This window comes from Phycodurus eques, chromosome 14, assembly GCF_024500275.1.
Source record: "Phycodurus eques isolate BA_2022a chromosome 14, UOR_Pequ_1.1, whole genome shotgun sequence".
Taxonomy (NCBI): Eukaryota; Metazoa; Chordata; class Actinopteri; order Syngnathiformes; family Syngnathidae; genus Phycodurus; species Phycodurus eques.
The window spans coordinates 12657172-12678200 of record NC_084538.1 but is presented as its reverse complement, the minus strand read 5'-3'; the positions used below and the strand labels follow the sequence as shown (position 1 = coordinate 12678200).

The window sequence follows — 21029 nt, the reverse complement described above, 5'->3', positions numbered from 1 at the left end:
CATCTCTGTATTCCTGCACCCCCCGCTTTGCCCAGCATGCGCCCAATCCTGACATAGCACGATTTCTAATCTGCCGCTTCTTGGCTCCTGGGTGTAAAAAGGAACATGATCACAAACGCTGTCCTCCCTTCTGTCACAATGTGCCTCGCTCCTGCACATGATGACGGTTTTGGTCTCTTGTGTTGACCTAATCATACGTGTTTTTTGTGACATTACATTTTGTTTTCATACCGCTTCCCCTTTTGCAGTACACCCTTACTTCGTGTGGTTTGTTTGACGACCTTACTTCACCCATTTCCTGACTACCACTCAAACTTGGGCTATTCCATGCATGTCATATGTAGTAACACAGTACCTTTTGGTAACATTATTTACCTGGCTTCATCGGGCACAATCCTCGCATCTCCAAAACCATCACTTTTCAGTAAAAAAAAAAAAAAAAAAACGGCATGTTTGTTGAGCCATTAACATTGCATTTTCAAAGAGACCAAGCCATTTTCAATACTTTGTTGGTCAATGCTTTGTAAAAATAAATAAAATAAAATACATAAGGCCTTCCACACACCCAGCGATGTGGCCGAACCTAACTGAACTCTCACACGGTGTGCGGGTTTGGCACCTAGTTTTCATGAGTGGCTGATCACTCGGTCACTGGATTTGCAGAATTGTCGTTGCATGATGGAGCAACGTTGCAGATTACAGCCAATCAAAATGCACATAAACCTTCACACACGCCCAAAATGCATTTCCGACTTTTAAGATAGTAAGACCCAGCCGGTGCCGCCCCAGTGCCAAGCCACACAAATGCAGTATATATAGTATACATAGTCCCCTCCAAAGGTATTGGAACGGCAAGGTCAATTCCTTTATTTTTGTTGTATACTGATGACATTTGGGTTTCAGATCAAAAGATGAATATGAGACAAAAGTTCAGAATTCCATCTTTTATTTCATGGTTTTTATATCTAGATGTGTTAAACAACTCAGGACAGAGCACCTTTTGTTTGAAGCCACACACTTTTCAAGTGAGCTAAAGTATTGGAACATACATTATTAAATTAATTCAAAGTGAATAACATTTAATATTTGGTGGCATAACCCTTATTTGCAATAACTGCATCAAGCCTGCGACCCATTGACTTCACCAGACTGTTGCATTCTTCATTTGAAATGCTTTTCCAGGCCTTTACTGCAGCCTCTTTCAGTTCTTGTTTGTTTCTGGGGCTCTATTGGGTTAAGGTCCGGTGATTGACTTGGCCAGCCTAAGACCTTCCACTTTTTCCCCTGATGAAGTTCTTTGTTGTGTTGGCAGTGTGTTTTGGGTCATTGTCTTGTTGCATGATGAAGCTTCTCCCGATTAGTTTGGATGCATTTTTCTGCAAATTGCCAGACAGAATGGTTTTGTACTCTTCAGAATTCATTCTGGTGCTACCATCATGAGTTACATCATCAATAAAGACGAGTGAGCCCGTACCAGAAGCAACCATGCAAGCCGAAGCCATGACATTACCTCCACCATGCTTCACAGATTAGTTAGTGTGTTTTGGATCATAAGTAGATCCTTTCTTTTGCCATACTTTTGAACTTTCCATCATTTTGGTAGAAATTAATCTTGGTCTCATCAGTCCATAAAACTGTGCCCTGTGGAGATTGGCAATGACGTCACTGACTGTTGTCTTTGCATGTTTCGTCAGAGCTCTCACGTTTCTGACATCAACTTCTGTTGATACCCTTGGCCGACCTTTCCAGACTCGAGTCAGAACGACTTAGAATATCATACTTCATACTTATTCTGACAAGAGTTGCAACTGCTGTCACTTCGAATTTACTTAAAAAATACCAACTATTTCATGATTTTTAGCTTGTTTTTATTGCTGACGGCATTTTTGACTTACTGCACATAGTTTCTGCGCATCCCTCCACCGAGACGAGGTGTACAATAGTCAAGCCTGAGGAGCTGCACAGATGTTAATGGCAGCGCCACAACCGAAGCTGGAAAGGAGTGAAGATTTACAGGACCGACACAGGAGCAAAACCAAATAGGGTTCTACTTTTGGCCAAGATATAATGGAGCCTGGATAAAGTAAGCCGAAAACGTCAGAAGAGAGAAACAGCAGCCAAAACGCGCCAGCATACTCTTTCCGGTTCAATAGATTTAGAATTGAATAGAATTCTAATACAATTCTAATTGGCTAGAATTCAGAATCCAATAGGCGCTGGATACATTCAAGTGCAGGAGCGAGCTGAGCCACTCCATTATATCCTCACACTTGCTTTTATTTTCACCCACATCCTCTCTCTGTAGCACCCTGCTTCTCCCTTGACTGTCAAGCTTTCTTTTTATGGTTTGAAGTAATCAGGCTTCAAAATGGTCAAGAATTGAGACATTCTTTCAGCTTGCAGATGCTATGAGCGTGTCGCTGAATGCTCTGAAAACCCCACCTCCCTGGAACTATCAGCTGTCAATCATATGCGTGCCTTCTTTCATGGTTCCTAAGTAGGAAGAGGAGGGTTCCCAGCTACATACGTTGCACATGCTCTCACAGGCTGTAGAGAAGCAGCCTCTAAGCCAGCATAATGACCATCAGCCGCGCCGCTGGGACCATTTTCCCTCCATTGAAATTAGCGGGACAACGTGCTTCTGTGGCTGCCTAAGGTTGGACCATAAGCCACCATAGTAGCGCAGCGCGCACTGGTACTATAGGATGATTTTTGTTCCCTCCTCCTCACCCTGCGACGTTCGGCCGGTAATTGTGAGGCTGACGGTCCGAACGCTGTTGTGCCAGACCACCTGTGGCTACTCTAACCACCGTCGGGCTGGCAAGGGGCCGCAGGGTGAAGGATCTCATCCGGTTCACCGCTGCCTCGCAAAGCAACGTGCATGGGGCTAGACGGCAGAGACAATGTAGCCCAAATAACACAAAACAAAACACACACACACTTCAGGGAAGATGTATTTTTTTTAGTTGTGGGCATAGTTTGATGGCCAGTTGCACTCTGTACTGGTAGTGATGGGTCAGGTTACAATGAATGAGGAAGTGGCAATTCCGCCGAATGGCCACTGCATGAAGTAAGGGCTCTTGGTGTTTATATAGTGGGCGAAGGCCTTATGCTAGAAAGTATACGCACCAGCCCGCTGTTGTCACGGGGTTAGTTTTTAGCCCCTCCCCAAAAAATCCATTCAACTGAGAGAAAAAAAATAATTAGGTTCTAGCTCAGCAACAGTACTAAATTGTTCTCAGTCTTTTCACTTTTTCAGCACTTAAAACCTTTTATTTATTTAGAAACAAAACACGACAATTAGTTTGTTCAATCTGGTTCAACTTTAATTCATCTTTCCTTCATTGAATAGATTGATCAGATCGCTGTAAAAAAAAATTGTAACTGCCAAATTCGAAAACAAAGCTAAATTCATATATGTTGCTTAAACAAAACATTGTCATTTGTACAGTTTAAAGTAATTTGTATGAGTGTTATGTGTAATCAGGGAGTAAATTTATCTTTATCTTAATAGGTCAAAATGTGCCAAGTTAGCGTGGCATAATGTGTTAAACACGTATTTGAATCACAACTTTGTTGTGCCTGTAGAAGAAAACCTAACTGCAGTTTGTTGACGTTCAAAGCACAGTATTTCATTCCCATTTGATGGTAGAGTGTGCAATTATTAAATTTGGGACTTTGTTGTTACTTCATATTTGTGGGTTCAAGCTGAATGAGCGGATTCATTTTTTACTTTTTTTTTTGTTTTTCCCGCTTGCCAAGAGCACAAAAAGCAATATAATCAGGTTGATCTAATTTTTCATATCTGCATTTTTGCAGTTGTGACATGGTCGTAATGTTTAACAAATCAAAATGTGTTTTTCAATCGAGTTATTTGTTTTAACTCAACTCAAGGGTTAAAGCCAAAGTTCAGAGTTGACCAGAATGTGCTCAGTTGGGGCTAGCAGGTTTTTAGACCAGACTACATTCTCCAGATGATCTGCTTAGGCCTTTATTTTTCCTATGACCCCACCGCTTTAATGCCATTGATGAGTTACTATTCAGTTGGAGGACTGGAGGCAGCTTTTGGCCAGACGTTGAGAGACGGTTACTTCCAGGCCAGAAATACCCAATGCTGTCTGGGAGCGTTTTGGCTCACAGTGTGCATGTTAACTATAGCCCTGTTTGTAATCTCTGGGGATTTAGATCCAATTTTGGATTATGGTGAAGTAAAAAGTCATTATGAAAACATCCCACACCACTCTCCCTCAACTAGAGCTTTATGGGTACCAAGGACCTCAGCCAAAGCAAACAGTCACATCACATAAGCTGTTAAGTGTGAACGTAATGTAATCTATGGATTTGATTTAAAAAGAAAAAAGCATAAAAAAGGTTTTTGTTATCTGTTCAGGGCCTAGTTTGAGTTTGTGGATCAGCAAAGGGGGCAGGTGGACCTCCTATGTTGGTTGTTCGATAAAATTCTCATATTGACCCGTTGATACCAACTCCCCCTTCAATGATTAATGTCCTGTGTTATTTTTTTCCATTTGAGGCATTAATCAGCCTAGTTGCTCAATGTATTCCCACACAAAATTTTTTTTGCCTGCACATGAAAGTTGTATTTACGTTAATATGAAGGCATTTGGTCTCAAGGAGTAAATTGTTAAGACCGTCAAATTTATCTGAACTAGTTCCAAACCTTTGAAGTATCAATTTAAATTAGTCGGCTGGATTGCGGCGCTTAATGTGGGGTAATGTGCATTCATAGGTTTCTAAGGCACTTGGGCAAATGTAGAAATGTAACACTTCCCTTTGATTTGTCAATTCTACTTCCCTCTCTTGCCTTGATCATGTGGTTTGATGGCCAAATTGCCCGTCTTGGTGTGTTTTTGCACCGTGGCCTGACAAGCCTTTGAGGATGGCGCACATAATGATAATTATTATCGATTGCACTCGGGGGTTCACCAAGTTAAAACATTTGGCCCACAGAATGCTACGGGCTTCAGCAGTGAAACTCCAGAGGAATGCACCCTTCATAACGGGATAATCCAGACAGCTCTGTATTCTGCGCTCACTCTCGTTTCACAGTTTATCTGCTAAAGCTGCTCTGTATCTCCGCTACCTTAGAGGGATCTCTCCCCATTCCCGAGCTTATCCCGAGAAACCAGGAGCAGACACGTTAGCATGCTGACAGCCTTCAGAGTGGAAAAACAACCCTGGCACACTCCGACATCAGCATTTTTAGTTTGATCGTGATTACATAATAAGCACACCAAACATGTCTGTCCTTCTCTATCCCCTGGATGAGAGGCTCTGTCGCTACAAATTGACCCAGCTGATACCTCAGGTAACTGGAGGGTGTGTGTGTGTCATCTCTTACGTCATCACCAGTATGGTTGAGATTGTGGCCTGGCCTTGCTTGATTCTGCTCTCCGAAGCATGTTGTTTTCCAAAATAATTATCATGTGAGAGCTACATTTGTGTTTTCAGCCACCTCTATTTATTGTCTATCTTTTCTCTTCTCAAGCATTTAGACAAAACAATTTTGAACAGTGAAGCAGAATTATTTGGATTAGAAGGCTCTTGTCTCGTATCTGCTATTTTAAGTCTCCCAAAACGGCAATCAAGAATACAGTGGAATCCCTTACATAAAATGTGCCTTAACTCATAAAGTTCTGAATTCAACCCAATTACTGGAACAATGTGCTCCTAAATCACACTCAAAGCATAATAGGTCCGACAACAGTCATGTCAGCATATCTGATACCATGAGGAAATTTAGAAGAATTGAGGGGCTTTTCTGTGATGCCACCACAGAAGTGTACTACTGAAGGATCATGACAAAGGATGAAAAAAGTGAGTACAAATAATAATGGAACAATTTATTTATTTATTTATTTTTTGGACGTAGGGAAGCGGAACACGCCTCTGATGTGGCTGCTCACTACAACATGGCTAAAAGTCCACCACAAAATAAAAAAGTAGTAATGCAAGAATTAATGCAAATGTAGTGAGTTCACACTTTATTTTAAGTTATAATTTGGACTAGTATAACTTGAGAATGTTAACGAGCTCAAAAGCGCAATGCATGGTCTGTTCACATTCATTAATATCACACATAATATAAGTTAAGGCTGGATGCACAATTTATTTAATTTAACTTTATAAAACAGACACTTATGACAGTTAAGAATTTTGCCTGTACAGTTATTCAAGGCAGACTGGCAACAATATGACTGGAACAGAATTGGATAAATTCCTTTCTCTGGGAAATATCAATCGGCTTCTCATAAATGACTGTGTTCAAACTTGGTTCCACAGAACCTCCACTGCTGCCCTGAGAGAGCAAAACGAAACATTTTCAGACTAGTGCTTCATTTTATTTTAAGCTTGGTACCATCAGACACTGTGTGCTGTCGTCCAACACTCTGAAAACTAAGTACAATTGAAGACAATCTGTTTTAAGATCAGGAAGAAATACAATGAAGCATACAACTGTCTTTTTGTAAGTACTGTACAAAGAATGTTACCTTGTTCCCATTGACAACCTAAAATTTAAGACTGCAGATTTGTTTTTTCTTTCTGTAGCTAACATTCAAAGATCTAATGGTTAAGAACTCAACTATGAACATAAATACAATTACATCGGTGAAAGCAAACATTTATTTACCTTTGGTCTGTCATGGACATTGTCTCCAGATTCAGGACTTGTTTTCCTTGCTTCGTGTCCTGAAGTTTCTTCCTATGACAACTTAAGCGTATTCTGTCTCACATCATCTTAAAAGAGGTTTGTTAATGAAGCTTTGTGATCATGGTGAGCATTACTTAAATGTATGGTACATGTAATTTAAAGTCTTTGCAACATGGAGATTATTACCTAAGAATACATGACATTTACACCCAATTTGTGGATGTTGTGCTATTTCCACTCTCTCATGTGGTATATTGTGGTCCAATAGCCCCGCTATACTCCACCATCAGCATGACCAATGGTTCCCCCAGGACTCATTCTCTAATACAGTTAAACAGATGTCTAATGAAGATGTTATTTCCTCATTACTGGCTATGGGATGGGGATAGAGAGGAGGAGGGCTGGATAGACAGCAGAATACAGTACCAGTTTAATAGTCCTTTTCACCCTTAGGCCTGAGATTGTGTCTGTCTCGGACGTCAATATTACATTCCTCAACCACCACAGGCAGTGTTAATAAGGCACCCGGCACAGAGACGGACCAGACGCGGCAATTACAGTTCAGCCTGAATTAGTTAATGGAATCTATATAGCAGCATTTATATATCACTGCTGTGTGCCTAATGACTTTGGTAGAAAAGCAGCAAGAAAAATGGTTGTCAGTGAATTGCATAAACATTTTTTTTTTGTTTTTTATAAATTGCTTTCCCCCCTTCCTCTTGTAATTTTTTTCGTGTTGGGCTGAGATTATGATGGTATTGCGGGAGAAATTGTCATGTCAGTGGCTGCATTGTTTGAACAAAATTGTGGTGATTAATTTTATACGCACTAGGAACACTGGAGCGCTTCCTGGAAGAGAGGTGTCTGAGTAGCAGAGCCAAGGTCCCTCATTTACCCTCTTTGCTTGTGGAGCAGACTGCATCCTTGTTGAACACCAAGGATGAGGGAGGGGAGTATGTTTCAGTAATTGGTCTAAAATTGGGTTGTGGCATCCCGTTCAACTGCGCCTGACTGTATTTTTAAATCAGTTGAAGAAGATTATAATGAGGCAGTATTGAAAGGGCTATCGTTGCCTTCAACCTATTCTTTGTTTAATTAGTATTATGACTATGTGATGCTGATTGTTACTTTAAAGCAGTGTTTCACAAACTGTTTCAATATAAAATAGGCACATTTTCTTGACAACGGGCTTTTGGATTCATGTTTGTTCTTATCAGTTCATGTCTGTTGCACTTTTTAATCACTGGTTAAATGTACAGTGCTTGACATATATATTAGACCACCACCCAATGTAAGGTTTATGCCCCAGCTGCCTTAAATTAAAATGTGATTCTATAATGGTTAATAAACCAGTATGAGAAGCTGTTTAACTGAAATCATTAATACTAAAAAAGAATGTACTGTTATACATTTTTTAAAAGTAAAACACATTATTTAAGTTGTCACAATATACTGTAGTTATTTACTATACAGTACACACTTTTATTCTTGACAGGAAAATTTCTTTTTTTCGTGGTTGAATGTTATGCTTGATTAATTTCCACTGAATTTGAAAGAGTTCACATTTTTTAAGCACTGCATGATGCTGGATGATCTCTGCATGACAGGCAGTCTAATAGTTAAGCACTGTATACGTCAAAGGCAATACATAATGTATTTTAATTTAGTACTGAATAACATTTCTAATTTGGATCTTGACCTTAAAAAGCTTGTGGTATCATGCTTAAAGTAGTTAGCAGATTTTCTTTTTAGCTCCCAAGTTGACATTTTGTCGTTATTCAGTTTAGAAAGGACTAACATGTTTAGAATATTGTACAATCATATCAATGATTTTTCCTAAAAAAGGTTGATTTGAGAGATGTACTTTGACAATTGAAAATTATGCTTCATGCCACAGTTATACACTACATATGTTTCCTGTCCCCTAAGCGATTATGGTGTGCACTTCCCTACAGTTAGGCCTTTTTTTTAATGAGAGAATAATGTCTCAAGCTCATCAGCTGCTTGTCCTATATTTGGTATGAATTCTCCATTTGAGTCTTGCTTTTTTTTGTGCTGATGTGCAATTTGGATTTGTTATCACCACAACAGACAGTAAAGAATCAATAATGCGTATCAGAATATTTGCATTGTTCGTCAGAAAACAAAAGTTCAGCCCATATGTTATGAATCTGTGTAATGCTGTGCATCTCTATTAGGAATATGAATACCATAGTGCAGACACATGCTGCACATCTTTCAAATTGTGTACGTAACAGCTTTACTATTACCATACCATCCATCCATCCATTTTTTGACCCGCTTCTCCTCACTAGGGTCGCGGGCCATTACCATACCTTTTGGATGTATAAATATATCAATTGCAGTTTGGCTTTGAAGTTCAAAGCAATGCAATGGTCTGTAATATAATAGCTACTAAGAAACCAGCCTAGTGTGCTGGCCAGAGGAGAGCCCGAGGGTCTCATCGAGGGCCAGCTGGAAGCGTCGACCGCAGCCCGAGCAGGCCACCTTCTCTACGGGTTTCCTCCTCTCTTCAGGAATGTGTGATTCCTTTCCAGCGCTCCCCCATAACCACTTGGTCGAGAACAGTGCAGCGTTGATCTGTGATGGCGCAGTTGTGGTATTTGTTGTCTGGTCCCTGAGGTGGTGTGTGTTGCTGGCTGCCCCGACCAGCTCCATTGTGAAGTGCCATTCAGTGCACAGGGCTGGTGTACGCTTTTGTGTGCAGTTATTTAGCACAGAAGACTGCTGCTGCTGGCATGTCTCGAGGACACACTGTGGAGAGAGAGCTCGAGTGGTAAATGAGGCAGGTCCCATTTTGACACTTCAAAGTGGTTTATACTTGGCTTTTGTTGAGTCCTTGAAGGGGGCACTGCTTAACAGATCCTGTTGTACCATTGTAATTTCTTGTTTGTGTATTTACCTTTCATCTTTCTCTTTGAATCTGCTCATAATATTTTATGCCAGATATTTTTCAAATGTGACTTAGGATCTTAGGACCATTAAAAAAAACAGACCATTGGTAATTGACATAATTTTGTGGTTGATGTCTCATTATTGTCTTCATGTCTTGTCAAAGGCGTTAATTGCCTGGGTGAGGACAAAACCATTTGGCAGTGGGGCTTCTGTTCAAGGTTGAAGAGTCTTCTTGTCAGCTGCATTGTTGTTCCGCCACATTCCAGCCAGGCCTTCTTCGCTGAGCCGTAGCATTTCTACACAGCAGCATCATGCCCTACAGAGAGCCACGATGACAGCCAATGCGGCCACTCTGGTGTCAGAGTGTCCTCTTTTATCTGTATGCCCTGGGAGCACCCAGGCTGGAGAATAAACTGTGGAGAGGCTGAGAGGCAGACGTAGACCCAGGTGGTCCCATGCAGACAGACGGGTCATTTACAGCTGTACTGTAAACACATCACTGGGCTCCAACGGACTGTCAAGTTCTAACAGAGAGATTTGTCAGCCACCCAGTGAGAATAAAGTAGTAGATGAAAAAAGGTGGGTGTCTGAATATGTGACAAGTGCTGCATATCTATCAGGTGGGGCTTAAGGAGCCAGAACTGACTTGCTGTAATAATTGTGTCCGTGAACCCCCCCCCCCCTCACTGTTCTGCATGTACAAAAAACCCGCCCCACTACTAGGTGTCTTTGGGTTAATTGTCAAGCGGGGAGGTAAACTTGTGTGTGCAGGGGTCTTCGTTTGCCCCCACCACCTTCATCCCTGCTTCAAGTTACAACTAATTCCTGGAGCGGGGCGGCGAGGGAAGACGCCGCTATCTCTTATTAAGACTCTCGCCTAGACGCCCTATCAACACGCTCTGCCCCCCGCACCCCTCCGTTCGCACACGTACTCACGAGCTCGCCTTACAGTGAACACAGAGAGGAAAAAATAGTGGAGAAAAAAGGGGAAGTAGTCAGCAAGCAAGAGTTTTTTTCCTACTCTCTCCCTCTTTTTTCTCCTGATTTAGCGCACTTTCCTCAGAAAGCTCCATTGTTCCCCTCGCCTAAGTCTCATCAGGCCTTTTGTGGCTGACTATCACAGCGGCAGGCAGAGAGCTGGAAATGTATAAATGGTATCATGCCTTCTGATTAATGGCGGTGCTTATGAGTCAGGTCTGATAACGGGCCTGCTCTCTACTCAATTTCAGATACCGTTAATGGAATCTGTCTTCTGCGATTGTAATGTGAGAGCGCCTAATTTGCTATGGAGCTTGAAGCTGTCACCGGCAAGGGATTGTGGGGTCATAAGGGACCTGGCAGCCGTTTGGCCTGGAGCTTGTATCTGCTGCGCTGAATAGAGCAGCTCTCTGCCTGTCAGTTAGCTGATAGGCTGATGAGGACTCTAAGCCACTCCACACAATGGTGGAAAGGGCCATACTGCCTGACTTCCCTAATTGTCGAGCCTGCTCATATTTCCGAGCCAGCGTGCAGGGGACCAGGCTGCTCCTTTTTTCACCCCCCATTTCTCTTTTGCCCCCTCTCTCTCTCTGTTTGAACTTTTTTTCATGCTTTAGTTCCTCCTTCATCTGGCACACTGTCTCAACACTTTAACATACATTTGACTGCACTATTTTGCTTCCCCCTCCCCTCCTCCCATCATTTGTCACCTCTCTCTCTACCCTCTGTCTCTCATTTTAGTAAGTGGTGGGTCTTAGCGTATGAGAGATTAGGCCAAGTTTGCTTCAATTACAGCAAAGGGGATGGAGACATTACAGGAGAGGAGGAAGGGGAAAACTTTTGTGCACACATTATATTTAAGAAGCAGAGGATAAAGTGTTATCACGACCGCAGTGCTTTCTGTCGGTTGATTCGAGATCCACTACCTTCTCTAAGAAAGGGTGGTGGTGGTACGTTATATTTCTCATTTGGGCCAATTCACAAAATGTTTTTCTAGGTCTTGTCTGTCTTGTGTGTGATGCAGAATTGGAATCCAAAAAGTCTGGGGAAGTGGTGGCATTTTTGACTGCATAACTTTGTGAAACTGATTTTAACTTTATTTTTTTTCTTTTTGTGCCACTGCCAGGGACAATGAGGCAGAAAGATGAACAAGAATGAACATTTAAATATAGTACAGCGTGGATGTGTGTTAAAACGGAAGATTATAGTGATATGTAGATATACTCGTATACAGATGTATACCTTTGTTTACTCATGCTAGTGCCTTAAACAGGGTCCTAAACTAAAAATAAAAAAAATAATACGCTGCATGAACAAAAGTATGGGCACCCAGCAATTACACCTTCAATTGATATAAAAAGTCTGCACACCCCTCTTCAAATGCCCGGTTGTTGTGATTTACAAAAAAGAGAGGATAAATCATTTCAAAACTTTTTTCCCACCATTAATTTGACCTACAGTACAACCTGTACAACTCCATTGAAAAAAGGTTTTAATCTTTTCAAGAATGACAGTAAAAAAACAACTGAGACACCATTTTAGAGCTTAAGTGTGACTGTTGAATCACATTCAAAGTCATATGAAAAGCGAGTCAGCACACACCACCCACCATTTAACTCATTCACTGCCAGCATATATGTGACTGCTTTAGCCATCAATGGCAGTGAATGAGTTTTTAAGTGCCTGTGATTCACGCCCCCCAAAAGTTCAGATGTCCTAGTATACTTTTCCTGACATTTTTGTTGTCATATTGTACAGCACAAGCCGTGGTTCATAGAGTGCTTCCACAGCTTCAGAGGGATTACACAACCTTTTTTTTTTTGTTTAAAGAAATTAATTTGTTGCATAAATGGATAGAACTACACACCAACGGCAAGGCAAACCATTTTTTATTTTATTTTTTTTAGATCAAAAGACACGGATGAGTCTAATCATCTCCAAAATTCAGTTAATTCTTCTTGTGTTCACTGAGAAATTTATAAATAGCTGTAGCCTACTCATTTATGTTGAGCAGCCCCTTTTTTCCTTTGTTGTCAGATTGGTAGGTCCTGGTCCTGGAGCAGCACTGGCTGGAGGGGTCTTTGCCGTATCCAGGCTGAGTTGGCAATGGTCAGTGGTTGCGGAGGTTTTCACCCTCAACAACCTATTCACTGGGCTGCTCTTCCTTTCTACTGCCAGCTTTCACTTGGCTAAGAATGTAACTGAGAGGCGAAAGGTATTTAGACTTTCAGTTTTGACATTTTAAGATTTCCGGTCAAGATATCTTGTCAGTGCTGTACTTGACTGTTTGCCCTTGTTAGCTTTCACAATGGGGGGCGCTTTGCTGCGGGCTGGGGCTCTGCAACCAGCATACCCTGGTGCTGTATGTACTTGCAGTCATCCCGTGGGTCTTCCATAGACTCCACTCACACAGGGTAAGCCTGAGGTTCTGACGTGTTTATTATTTTGCAATAGCATTGTTGATTGCAAATCTGGTTGTCCATTTTCCAAATATTCCATGCTGTGTTGACAGGAGCTGTCTCTGCGTAGCTTCATGTCCATGGGAATATGCTTCCTGCTGGGTTTTATGCCCTACATCTTCCTGCCTTTCTCCTCCTTCGTGAACTCAGCCCGTTGGAGCTGGGGGGACCAGACCACCATGTCAGGCCTGCTAACCCACCTGCTCAGGGCTGAATATGGCACTTTCAGTCTGGTAAGATTTGCTTGCTCTATTTAACCTTTTTCTCTTACATACCAAGCTTTACTTATGACTCTTTATATGTTTCCAGGCAAAGACGGAGAGCTCTGTGAACCTGACTGCATTGCTTAAGTGAGGTTTTTTTCCTTCTTTTTTGTACCAAATCTTTTTAACCATCATTTCCACAGCCCACATCCCTCTCTCTTTCATGAGCTTTTGTTCTTCTACTCGCTCCCATCAAAGCACAACTGAACCTTCTTAGAGGGCCAAATCGCTGTGTTTTGTTTCACCAGCAGTTTGAAATGATCACTCAGCGCTGGTGTTTAAAGCGTGACGAGTTGTGATGACAGACGCTGCAACAGTGCTGGAAAATTTTATTTTCTCCACTTCGCCCCCCAACACATACACACCCACACAAACCCGTCCATCCAATTCCACTACCCTGCTCTACACAACCAGCGCTGCAGTCATTCCACTCCTTGAATCTTTCTCCAGCTGATGGAATGGGGGTGCCCATGCATCTTAAGGCCCCCCCACTGCTGCACCCCCCCACACACACACATCCCGCTGCTAGGCACCCACCACTACTCATCACCCCCGCCGCTTGATGGACAAGCGCACCTTCAAAATGGGGAAGAGAGGCAAACATGACAGCCATGTCGCACTGGAGACGTAAACCCACTGGAGAAGCTGACACAACCACTCACAAGCACACACTCACACATAATGTACATTGGGAGATATAGAGACTCAATAAGCTGTCAAATAGAGATGGGGTATTAAGCAAGAGGCAGGAAACTATCTGTGCTTTCTGAGAAAGCGCTCAGTGACTGACAAGCGCTGAGAAGAGAGAACGGGGCAGCGGTGGGGTGCGTGACACTGTCATTCGAATCTGCCAATCCGTTTGAAAGGAGGAGCGCACAGTCCAAGGAGTTTGTTTTGATAGGGGACAGTGAGGATTTCATAATTGGTGTCCTTGAGTTCTGTCACAGGACGAGCATCTGAATTTATCTTTCATGTCCTTGTGTGTTCATAGTGTTTATTTGTGTATGTGTAGGGCCCAATTGGACCACCTCCTGGCAGACCTTTCTCTTCCTATTGTAGCTCTGGCGGGATTAGGGCTGCTTCTCTCCTCAACAGATAGGTAGGAGGAAGGATCAAGTCATCTGACTCTGCTGCAAGCATCACAGCCACTTTTGGTCTGGAACTAATAATGGACTTCAGTTTGGGCACCCAGCAATTACACCCTCAGTTTAAGAAAGAAAACCATTAAGGCCCGATGCACACGGAGCGACATGGCTGAATGTGACTGAACTGGACAATCGCAAAAAAATAAAAAATAAATTGTCAGCAACTCAAACATGCACACCAGGCAATTGAACCTTGCACACATAACTAACTCACTGTAATGGAAAAACTGCGACCCCTGGTGGTCTTATTGGGAAGTAACGTTTTGACGCGCCACATGTAATACTGTATTATCATTATTATTATTATTTTTTATGTAACCACAAACAACATGACATGATAGTCAAGAAAGAAGCGGATTGCCCTGGCCATTGTAGTTATTGTAAATTATATCACTGAGAGGAAACAGGCAAGAAATAAAGGAGGGAGTGTGGACATTTCAGAGGCTCTTGGCAGTGATAGCCCCATTTACTGACTGCACTTTGTGTATTTTGGCGAAAGACTCATTATAAATATAATTACTTTATCTGACTTCATACAGGGAATTGTAATTTTTGTTGCGAAAGCTCATGTGATACAAGTAAGACATGGCACTTTTGATGGCAGTTACAGCTGCAACGTTGTAACGCAGTTCACCTCCGATTCACATTTCGAATCGCAGCAAAACTAGTGTCCGACGGTCAGCCGCGCATGAAAACTAGTTGAAGAACCCTGCACACTATGCAACAGTTCAGTCGCATTCGGCCACTTTGCTCAGTATGTGGCAGGCCTGACGAAACACTGTTTTTAACATTTGCTTCCTTTGACTACACACTAATGGATCATGCAATGAGATACCAAAATGAAATCATGCAAATGCAAGTTTACCTATGGTTCTGGTTATTAATATATAGCATTTAAAATACCGTATTATGCATTGTGTGACCAGGTTGTTTGTGAAATCCAGCTAAAATCATGGTTACATCTTTCTTCCCCTTCCCTTTTGAAGTACATTTTACAGCGAAGCTGTAATGAGTAATGATTCAGAGCTTGGCACTAGATTGTAATGACTCAGGCTACTTAAGGAAAATGCCCCTCTTAACAAGCTTATCTGATATTTCAATGGAAAAATCTATTTTTCTCATGCAGTTTCTTTCTTCCTGTTACAGAATGTATCGTTCTGTGTCCTGGCTATTGACTTTCATGCTGCTTATATACTCGTTTTTTTTTGCTTGGAGGGCTAACTTGGACATCAGTAGACCTTTAATGCTAGGAGTGGTAAGAAAGATCATTTAATCTTTCTTTATATTAATTGATAATTTGTACTGTGATGCAGCACAAGCTGCATTTAGTATAAAATCTAACTGCAGGAATCACTGCTACAGGTTGAGCGTTTTTGGATCCAAGGTGATGCTGTTGTGTGTGTACTGGCTGGCCTTGGCTCCAGCCTGACCCTTACTGGACTGGAACGGAGTCTAGGCTACGGCGGGTTTTGGAAGACCATAGCCTGGGTCCTCACCACTGTTCTACTGGCACATATGGTGCACACTAATCACAGGTAAGTGCTACATTTGATCAATATCAGCATATTTGTTTTAGAATTTAATATTTATGGGGAAAAGTCATGATATTCTCTCTGAAATAAAATTGGTTTGGTTTGTCGCCATTTTGCCATTTTGGTCTTGAATTTGCAATTCCATAACAATAGCAGATCAAAGAATGGCTCTAAACCTTTTTAACTAAAGTTTTCGTTTGTAGTTTGAATTGGCATGAGAGAGGGATCACTCAGTTACAGTGGGTCTAAATGCTCTCGAGGGATTAAGCAACTTTGAATTGTATAAACTCCCACTTTTCCAGTCCCAAGTTACTTCAGTAGAGAAAAGTTAAAGCGAAAAGAAAAGGAAAAATAAAAAGTCCTCTCTCATACCTTCTAAAATCCCTGTGCATAAGTTTTCCCTGAGTCAACCTGATTTGTTTCTACTCTGTGCTTCAGACCTGCGGTATGAACATGTCAGGTTTCTCTCCGCTCACCCCGTGGTAAGGGCTAAAGAGAGGCACGGTTAGCACATAGATTCCACTCGCTGAGCTCAGCCTGAGATGTTAGCTGTCCGAGGAGGCAGATTACACCAGTGAGGTGCAGGGGAGTGCCAGACAGCCATCACTGAGCAGCTTTGATCAAGAGGAGAGCATGGCCTGCGCTGTCACACCCATCACACCTGTCTGCTCACGATTAGATAGGCAGCCAGAGCGCTTTACACAGGCGAAGGGGCGGGGGCACTGACAACTTACCCTCAGAGCACCTTGTAAGCGCACTCAAAACGCAAACACGGCTGACTCTCTTTTATACAGTATCGCACTTAAGACGGAGGTGAAGATGTACCCTTAGTTCTTCTTTAATGCAAGTAAACAAAGCTGCTATTTCCATATGTGGTGGTGATTTTAGGGAATGTGATCAGAGCAGCAACAGCGTGGTGGAACGGTTCGGGAGGGAGCTTTTAGCTTCCTTCCCAGCAGACTCCATCGTCCTGACCAGAGGAGATCTGCCGGGAAACTCCCTCCGCTACCTGCATTACTGTCTTGATGTACGGCCCGATGTGCGCCTGGTCGACCAGGAGGTCAGAGCCTCACCTTGTCCTCACTCTCTCTGATTAAGCCTGGGTCTTGATGAGAATAAAGTATGCACGGAACACCTTCATAAAGTCAATAAGTTGACCCCATTTTATTCATCCATACATCAATTTTCTACCGCTTATCCGGGTCGGGTCGCGGGGGCAGTAGCTTTAGCAGGGACGCCCAGACTTCCCTCTTCCCAGCCACTTCATCCAGCTCTTCCAGGGGGATCCGAGGCGTTCCCAGGCCAGCCGAAGGACGTAGTCTCTCCAGCGTGTCCTGGGTCGTCCCCGGGTCTCCTCCCGGTGGGACGTGCCCGGAACACCTCACCAGGGAGGCGTCCGGGAGGCATCCGAATCAGATGCCCCAGCCACCGCCTCTGGGTCCTCTCAATGCGGAGGAGCAGTGGCTCTACTCTGAGATCCTCCCGGATGACCGAGCTTCTCACCCTATCTCTAAGGGAGAGCCCGGACACCCCGCGGAGGAAACTCATTTCGGCCGCTTGTATCCGGGATCTTGTTCTTTCGGTCACGACCCACAGCTCATGACCATAGGTGAGGGTAGGAACGAAGATCGACCGGTAAATTGAGAGCTTCGCCTTTCGGCTTAGCTCCTTCTTTACCACAACGGACCGATACAAAGTCCGCATCACTGCAGACGCTGCACCGATCCGCCTGTCGATCTCCCGTTCCATTCTTCCCTCACTCGTGAACAAGACCCCGAGATACTTGAACTCCTCCACTTGGGGCAGGATCTCATCCCCGACCTGGAGAGGGCATGCCACCCTTTTCCGACTGAGGACCATGGTCTCATATTTGGAGGTGCTGGTTCTCATCCCAGCCGCTTCACACTCGGCTGCGAACTGCTCCAGTGAGAGTTGGAACTCATGGCTTGATGAAGCCAACAGAACCACATCATCAGCAAAAAGCAGAGATGCAATACTGAGGCCACCAAACCGGACCCCCTCTACACCTTGGCTGCGCCTAGAAATTCTGTCCATAAAAGTTATGAACAGAATCGGCGACAAAGGGCAGCCTTGGCGGAGTCCAACCCTCAACCCATTTTATTGTTTTCCATAACTACCATAACCAGAATACTCATGGGAAAATTAGTTCATTGATAAACTGTCAACTGAGAATTAATAACATTTGTAAATTCTATTTGAAAAATTCTATTTTGAAAAACCAAATTATTAAATTTGTAAATTTATAAATGTCTATTTAAAAGGACCATTGACTGTTAAAGCACAAACCCCTCCTGTTTTTATCATTTTAAACAAAAGGAAACCTTGTTCTCTTTATTAGGAAACCATGTTATTCAAAAGATAGAGTTCAAAATCTACAAACTCCACAAAGCACTGAATGGTCTCAGACCAAAATACATCCTGGACTTTTTAGTTCCATATGAAGAATCTAAAGTCCTCAGGTCATCGGGGAGAGGTTTATAATGTGTTGCCAGAATGAAGCAGAATTCAGCTATTATGCACCTCACCTATGGAACAAACTTCCTTGAACACCTGAGGTCGGCTGAAAATGTCAACTTATTTAAATCAAGCCTGAAAGCCAGATTGTTCACTGTAAGTTTCTCTTAGGTGCTTAATCTTTTTTACTTGACTTTTAATGTACGTGTATTGCTTTTTTAATGCTGTTTAAATGTTTTATTTTTATGATTTTGTCAGATTTTAATTGTCTGAATCATCTTTATAATTAATTTTAAAGTTCTGTGCTGAATGTATTTATTTATTTTCATCCATTGTAAAGCCCTTTTTTTGCCTTGTGTATGAATTGTGGTAAACACAAATAAATTTGCCTCACCTTGCCTTCTCTCTAGATGATGACATACAGTTGGTATGTGGGAAAGCTGGGGCCTCACCTCCATGGTGTGCACTTTCCCGGTCGCCAGTGGGACCCGGTCCACTCCAAGGAGAGAGACACCTTCAGTTTAGAGCGGTTTCTGATCCACAACTCCAAGTTAGTGACAAACTGATGCTGAAATTATCCATTGAAATGGTCCAACAGAACAGTGGGTGATCTCATTAGGCAGTGGAATGTTTGACCCAGCGCTAAGCACAGGGTGAAGCGCATACGTATGTTGAGGCCTTAAAAAGACTTTGATGAATCACTAGTCACTAATCTGCTTGATTTTGTTAAATGGTCTTTCTTGCCTCTGTTCTGCAACTGTCAAAGGACTGTTAATACCAAGTCCACCAGGGGGCAGTGTTTGCTTGGCAAAAAATGCCAGTCTCTCAGTGGGGCAACACTGAATGTGGGTTTTAACCCTCTGGGCCTGAGGCTTTGGTGAGCAACACCTGGTAAAAGATGCTAGAGTGTGCTGGGTAAGAGGAACTGTGTTTGAATTAATTAGCCTACTTGTGTTACCTAGGATGAGGGAGAAAGGGGGATAATTTCATATGTGACACTTTATTTTTCTACAGGAAGGACGTGTTAGCCTGTATTGGGCTGCCTGATGGAGACCCAAGCTGGGGACGTAGCTTCTCCCGCTGGCCCTTTGGTGTGTGTGACTTCTTGGTGCCTGCTCAGAGGCAGTTTCACCCCAAAGAGTGGGCGAAACGCACATACAACCTTTACAACTGGAGCGAGCCACACAATCGGTAAGCAACCAAAAGAATGTATCCCTTTAGATAGCAACAATGTATATTTTACCTTAAACCATGCATCCTATACATTAAATGGCTACAATATTAAGTTCGCCTGCACAATCTAATAAATTCTCATATGCTATATTAGCTGTTCTGCCATTACTTTATAGTTTGATCTAATTTAGATTTACAGACAGACACTTTATCCATCCTGTGAGGGAAGTTGTAATAAACATTTTTTTATTTTTATTTATTTTGCATTAATGTTTTTTGAATATGATCCCGCAGAAAATATTTACTGTGATGGAAAAGACTTCCTGATGAAATTGTTTTAGAGAATAAGTGTGATTTACAGTCCATGTGTAGGGTTTTATTCTATTTACTATTCTGTTTGTCATTCAGACAGACAGTAAACATCATGCATTTAATCAAAGGATGCAGATCAGTTTGCTTCTTGTCTCACTGCTCCTCAGTAGTCCTCATGGAGCTTGGCTGTACTCTGTTCTCCATGCTGTGATCCGCTTTCTTTGTGAATTCAAGCAGAGCGTAGACATTAGGCTCTCAGCCATTTGAAACGAGAGCGAAGATGGAAAATAATGAGTTTCATATTGCGTTTTGTCAATAACTGTGTCAAAAGTGGAATTAGTCAGAGCTACATATTTTGTTGCGGTTGCCAGCAGCCCCTCATTCACTCAGATATCCACGGTTGAATACTGTGACATTATTTCCCGCACTCTCACGACAAGCGTGTCCGCTGATGCCCACCAGCCAAATATTAGCACCGGGACCCTGCTAAAATATTCTTTTGAAGAAGAGGTCAAGTGGTAACAATCTTGAAGTGAAAAAAGGCAAACGTGGTTTTACTCCGTCTCTAATGTGCAAGCTGGCATTGTTGCTCAGTCATTTAAAGTTTATGCAGCAAACGCTCCAGATCATGCACAAGACTAGTGGAACAATATATTCACATTTGTATTCATTTAGAGTTACTCCCTGAAGCTGTTTAGATAAATGTCCCCTCCCCCCTTATTTTTGAACAGTTTCCACTCTGCATCGTGGGAGCGTGTGGCTAATGAGGAGATGTGGCAAGCCAGGTACAGTCAAACTGTCTAATTTAAGATTCTGTTACACTGCAGAAACATGCTGTACTTGCTACAACATCTCCATAAACCATTCTTGTGTGGTCGAGCAGCTACAGTATATGTGCATTCTGTTCTGCAACTGTATCTCCATAAATCACTCTATTGAAGTGGTGTGTCATCCATCCATCCAGCACTTAGCCTTGATCCTGAGCGCTTTGTTTCAGGATGAAGATGGCTTTCTTTCTATTTGACCTGGCAGAGAGGATGCAGGGAGAGGCCAAATATGACCTCTTTGAGCTGTCTTACACTGTGAGTCTGACATCAACAAAGCTA

At 42.5% G+C, this 21029-nt stretch overlaps 1 protein-coding gene across 8 annotated transcripts in view; it reads left to right on the top strand.

Annotated features, from left to right (window-relative positions):
- Window positions 1-21029, top strand: part of tmem260 (transmembrane protein 260) — a 34338-nt gene that overhangs the window by 11529 nt on the left and 1780 nt on the right. For 6 of the 8 annotated variants that reach the window (XM_061697188.1, XM_061697185.1, XM_061697186.1 and 3 more), the window contains 12 exons: window positions 12602-12779; window positions 12865-12978; window positions 13077-13256; window positions 13333-13373; window positions 14299-14385; window positions 15578-15686; window positions 15794-15966; window positions 16852-17023; window positions 18849-18988; window positions 19453-19629; window positions 20655-20708; window positions 20921-21005. In XM_061697188.1, the coding sequence (XP_061553172.1) occupies window positions 12602-12779; window positions 12865-12978; window positions 13077-13256; window positions 13333-13373; window positions 14299-14385; window positions 15578-15686; window positions 15794-15966; window positions 16852-17023; window positions 18849-18988; window positions 19453-19629; window positions 20655-20708; window positions 20921-21005 (1510 nt within the window). The remainder of the gene's footprint in view (window positions 1-12601; window positions 12780-12864; window positions 12979-13076; window positions 13257-13332; window positions 13374-14298; window positions 14386-15577; window positions 15687-15793; window positions 15967-16851; window positions 17024-18848; window positions 18989-19452; window positions 19630-20654; window positions 20709-20920; window positions 21006-21029) is intronic. The other 2 variants (XM_061697190.1, XM_061697191.1) reach the window with 1 other exon arrangement.